This window comes from Arachis ipaensis, chromosome B07 (assembly GCF_000816755.2).
Source record: "Arachis ipaensis cultivar K30076 chromosome B07, Araip1.1, whole genome shotgun sequence".
Taxonomy (NCBI): domain Eukaryota; kingdom Viridiplantae; phylum Streptophyta; class Magnoliopsida; order Fabales; family Fabaceae; genus Arachis; species Arachis ipaensis.
The window spans coordinates 123815501-123821277 of record NC_029791.2 but is presented as its reverse complement, the minus strand read 5'-3'; the positions used below and the strand labels follow the sequence as shown (position 1 = coordinate 123821277).

General features: G+C 36.5%; 1 protein-coding gene across 1 annotated transcript; it reads right to left on the bottom strand.

The window, feature by feature from the left end:
- On the bottom strand, positions 759–4320 carry LOC107606255 (receptor-like protein kinase HAIKU2). Its single transcript, XM_016308285.2, has 2 exons — positions 1590–4320; positions 759–1501 (listed from the first exon to the last, which is right to left on the bottom strand). Exons 1-2 carry the CDS (start codon positions 4180–4182, stop codon positions 1122–1124), a joined length of 2973 nt encoding a protein of 990 aa, XP_016163771.1. The 5' UTR covers positions 4183–4320; the 3' UTR covers positions 759–1121.

Genomic DNA, 5777 nt, shown 5'->3' with positions numbered 1-5777 from the left:
CTAATATGAATTGAATATTATCGCTCAACAACTCTATCTAATAGTTTTAGACATTGCATTCGAACTTTTCTTTCTTTAAGGTTTTTCTAAGAAGAATTTATTTCTTTATAATTAATGTCTACCTCATATAGAAACAACAAAGTAGACAATTAATAAGTACAAATTGAGGTCGATTTTTAGCTGTAACATTTCTTACTTCATACAGGTGCATGTGATAGTGACAGCCACAACTATACAACGATAATAGATCAGATAATATAAAATACACATCACAACATTACATTCAATAATTTAGAGATGCATGCATATGGTGGATTAGTCCTTTGACATTTTTATTGAGCGCATGTTAAAAGATTTCAATCATCAAAAAGTTCTTTTACTCCTTTTTGAGATGTTATCCTAATCACAACTCACTATAATCTTGTATTATTGTTTTTTTTTCCTCGTGGACTTCTACTATTCTAAGTTGGACAAAACATCATCTAATTGTTTCAAATTACTAGTACTTGTTTGATTTATAATTGGGTTTAGATAATGATAAAATTTCTAATGGCGAAAATTTTAAGGTTAATATAAAAATCAAAGGAGAAAATATTGTATGAAATTTCAAAAGTAATGGATGAAAAGGTACCCACCTTAAAAGTTAAAAAGGAGACTGATTTTGGATTAGTCAAAAACCATCATATGTATGATACATTGGGAATAGAAAATCAATTATTTGAACGATGGCATATATGATTCATACCCATGAAAAAAAAAAAAAAACAAAGGAACTTGCTTCTTTTTATTACAAGTATTAGGAGGTGACCTCTTACTAAGTTTTCCATCCCTAATAAAGTTTAAAAATACATGTTAAAGAAGTTCTAACTAATATATTTTACATACTATCTCCTAGGAAAATTTACATTATCATCTAATTAGTGTTTTTAATTCTCTTTCATGAACTAAAATTCTTCAACCTTTTGCATCTTAGCATGGATGATAGAGAAATTTTATTAGTAGTAAAGAATAGTTTTTATACTCATTATTGCAACTCATGCTAATAAACTCACTAATATTTTAAACCAACTAAAACTTCTCAGTGAGTCAGAAGAGTTACAAAAATGAGTACAAAAACTATTCTATTTGGCATTAGCTCTGATTTTGTTTTGAGTGCCATCTTTGTTTATAACAATTCCAACCAATTTACATGGCTCCGCATCTTCAAGCATTTGAACCACTGTTCTCATAGTAGGCCTCATAGCTGGAAGAGTTGCTGTGCATATAACTGCAGTTCTTAACACTTTGCAAGCTTCTTCTTTATACATCTCTGGAATTCTTGAATCCACAACACTCTTAAACATTTCTTTGTTCTGTGCTTTACTATGGACCCAGCTTACTATGTCTTTGTTTTCACCAAATTCTGCTTCAATTGGCCTTTTACCTGTCACTAGCTCCATCAACACAACTCCAAAACTGTACACGTCACTCTTCTCATTCACCTTATAAGTGTAGCCATATTCTGCACTAATTTAAAACATAAAAAATATTAACAAGTATTTATAATTAATAGATAAGAAAGAAGAACATAAAATTATGAACTAACTAACCAGGAGCAATATAACCATGTGTTCCAGCAATGACTTGAGTAGAATCCTTTGCAACGTTAGCTTGAACAATCTTAGCCAAACCAAAATCTGCAATCCGAGGCTTCAAGAACTCATCAAGCAAGATGTTACTGGACTTAACATCCCGATGAATAACAGGCCTCTCGCATGAGTGATGCAAGTACTCCAAGCCCTTGGCGGAGCCAACTGCAATCTCATATCTTATCTCCCAATCAAGCTCCATCTTCCCACCGGTGTGCAACTTATCCCACAAGCTTCCATTAGGCAAATACTCATACACCAAAAGACTAGAATCCTCACTTGTTATGCTACAATACAATTTCACCACATTCACATGCCTTATGGAGCTCAATGCCTGCACCTCTGCATCAAACTCCTTGGACTTCCTAGTGCGCTTTCCGGCCAGCATGGGCGTTCCACTGCCACTACCAGTACTCCAGGATCTCGACTTCTTCGTCCTCCAATCAACATCGGTATTCCATATATGCTTTACAGCGAGCTCTTTTCCATTGGACAATATCACCCTGTAAACATTACCTGAACCTCCTTTTCCAATGAGATTCTCTTGCTTGATCGAATCAAGAATCTCGTTTTCGGTGAAGCTTAGAACATGGAAGGATTTTACGTCCCATGAGTACTCTTCTTTAAGAGAACGCTCTCCTCCTCCATATTTCACTTTCTTCTTGTTCTTTTTCAAGTAAAGCGTCAAACAGAGCATAACCACAACCAGCCCAACTGAAATGCAGACCACAAGAGTACGTACGCCTTTTGACATGCCAGAATTCTTAGAGCACCGAGGGAATGAACCGATCAAGTTGACGCTGCAGAGTCCAGGGTTTCCAGCGAGGCTACCATTGTAAGCTTGAATAGTAAGAGCCTGAGGAATTTCGCCGGTCAACCTATTCTCCGACAAGTCAAAGAGGCTCAATCTCAGCGACGCCAAACTTGCCGGAATCTCGCCGGACAGTTGATTCCTGGACATGTTAAGCGAGTTCAGAGCCGGTAAAGATCCTAACGAAGAAGGAATCTTGCCGGAGAGCGAGTTCATCGATAAATCTACGTTGTTTAGCGCAATACAAGAACCTACAGACTTAGGTATCGATCCAGTTAACTCGTTCTTCTGTAAATAAAGGCTTCCGAGTTGTTTCAATTCTCCAATTGAATCTGGAATCTCACCAGAAACTTGATTCTCGCTGAGATCAATAGTGACTAACGAACTCGCTTCCGAAATCTCTTTTGGTATCTGACCGGATAACCGGTTCTTCCGGGCGTATATCTGAGACAGATTCTTAGCGCTCTTGATGTCAGAGGTAACCGAACCTTCTAGATTGTTGAGTTCAATATCTATGATTACTACGTTCGGAAGACCCCAAAGTCCTCCCGGTACGGAACCGGAGAGCGAGTTGTTACTGACTCTGAAGCGGTTAAGAGTGTTACAGGAAGCGTAGGTTTCCGGTATTGATCCGGTGAGCTTGTTCTGAAGCACTAACAGAGCAGTCATTTTCCCCTTCTTGCACATGTCAGGTGGAATCGGACCCGAAAGCATGTTCTCCGAAACATCCACGAAATCGAATTCCGTCCAAGAACCCAGTCTCTGAGGGATTTCACCAATTAATTTGTTTCTATACAGAGATAATGCCTTGAGGCTCTTGAATTCGCCGATCTCTTTCGGAATCTCACCGCTTAAACCGTTTTCGAAGAGCTGAAACGAAACGAGATTGGTTAAGAACTTCACCTCGGTGAGATCGCCTTCCAGTTTGTTCATTGAACCGTCAAAGTAGTTTAGTCCCGTAAGGTTGCGAAGACCGAAGGGAAGCTTTCCGCTTAGGGAATTATTGTAGAACGTCAGCTGCCATAGCTTCTTCAGATTAACGATCTCGCCGGGAAGCTCTCCGGTGACTAAGTTATCAGAGAATTCCAGTTCCGTAAGCTCCGTAAGGTTGCCGATTCCGACTGGAATTTTCCCTCCAAGTGAACAATTCGAAAGGTAGAGCCAGTTCAGTTTCTTGAGACTAACAACTTCTTTCGGAAATGGCGTGAGATCGAAGGGGTTATCACCAACGCTTAACTGTAACAGAGAATCCGTCATGTTCAACAGTGACTGCCATGGAAAAGTTCCGGAGAAACCGCTCTGGTTCAAGAACAGGTACTGCAGTTTGTTTAACGGTGAGATGTCAGGGAACGTTCCGTAGAAGTTGTTGTTCCCAAGGTCCAAGAACTTGAGCCCGGTGCAGTTTCTGATGTCGTCGGAGATTTTTCCATGGAGAGAGTTGAAACCGAGCTCGAGAGTCTGGAGAGACTGGATGCGGCAGAGATTGTGAAAATCAAGAACGCCGGTGAGGGAATGGTTGGAGAGGTTGATTCCGGTAACGGAATTGGAAGCGTCGCACGTAACGCCGTTGAAGGCGCAAACGGAGTTGTCAGGGGTCCATGAGAGGAAGGCGTTGGGGTTTGGTGATTGAAGGTTTGACTTAAAGTCGAGGAGGAGTTGACGATCGTCAGAATTAACGGCGAGGATTAACGAGGAAATGAAGAGAAGGAGAAGAGTGTGGTGGGAAGAAGGGGCGGCAAGCATGTTGACGTAAGTGTATGAGGGAATGGAAGGGAAGGAATGAAGAAGGTTGTGATTAGGAGTCTTGAAGCGTAAGAAAGTGATAAGGGAGTTACATATAATATAAGAAAGAAGGAACAAAGTGGAAACTCGTGGGAATGGAGGGGATAGTGAGGAGTGACTTATATGATGATAATGCCAAAATTGCCAATGCAGCAATCCTCAACACTACTGGCTGTAGTAAATCCCCCACCACCTAGTGAAAAGTGAAAACAGGTTTTGTCATTTACTCATTTCCCATTAATTTTGGATGATGCATGAACGTGGACGTGGTTGATTGTTGATATTTTAGCCTCATCTTTAAATACTTATTATTATTAATTTTGATACACAAACAATAAAAAATATTTTTATTGACGCATTCCGTAATTAAATATACGTGTAAATTAGATTAATTATATTTCTTAAAAAAAATTAAGTTAATCATATCTTTTAAAACAGTTCTGTTAGTAAGCTAATGACTTATTTATACAATGTGTACAATGAATTATATGAGTTACAAAATGAACATCACCCATAATATTCAGAATAAATATCCGGGTATTAGGAATAATAAACATCTCATTCCAAAAGTTTAAGATGATTTTGAAGTTCACTAAGGATCAAACTCTTAACCTTTCGAATCTAGAACTCTAATACCATGTCATAATACCACTCATCTCAAAAGCTTACGCAAAAAAATAACACTAATAATTATATCTCTAATACTCCCTAAACCTCCATTTTACGCATTGTACAAATATTTCATTGGTTTCCCATACTTTCTCTTCTTAAAACAGTTTCAAATGAGTTACATGTATGTTTTTACTAACAAAATAAAAAATTAATGCTTATAACTGATTATTTTATTTATTATTTTTAATAGTAATTTATTTTTTAAAAAGCACTGCACTATCTGATTTATCTAGAACACATCATAGTTTATGTATGATTTGATTTAGTTTTTTTTTTTTTTACAAATATTTATTGTGATTCAGTTTAGTGCTTAACTTCTAGCATTTTTTGTTGCTATAATGTTTCACGTACATTAAAATATATAAGTATAATAAATATCTAACATACAAGGCATATTATTCACTGGTGGATATTTTAATAACAATATCTTTAGATAAAAATTATATTGTAAATCATTAAATAAATTAATATATTTAACCATATTATCTAACAATTCATAACGTGATCTTCATATAAAAATATGAAGATCAAAAGATCTATACTATATATGATCAAAACCACAATAAAAACACTAAAGAATTGGATTCAATCATTAACACTTTATGTGGATGGTTTGGTTGTTTGTTTGTTACTTTGTTAATGCTACTTTTCCTAAAGCACTCACGTGTTTCCTTTTTTATTTTCCTCTCTCTTTGCATAATTGGCATAATTAAGAAGTTAGAGTAGATTTGCATACTCATCTTATGAAGGTAAGAAATAATTCTTGGTTCTTGTGTCTATTTGGGTTCTTTTCGTTATTGTTGTCCTGCAGCTATATATTATGTACTAATATACTGTGTTTAATTTTTGCATACATAAAGAAATTAAAATTGTAAAGTTTCATA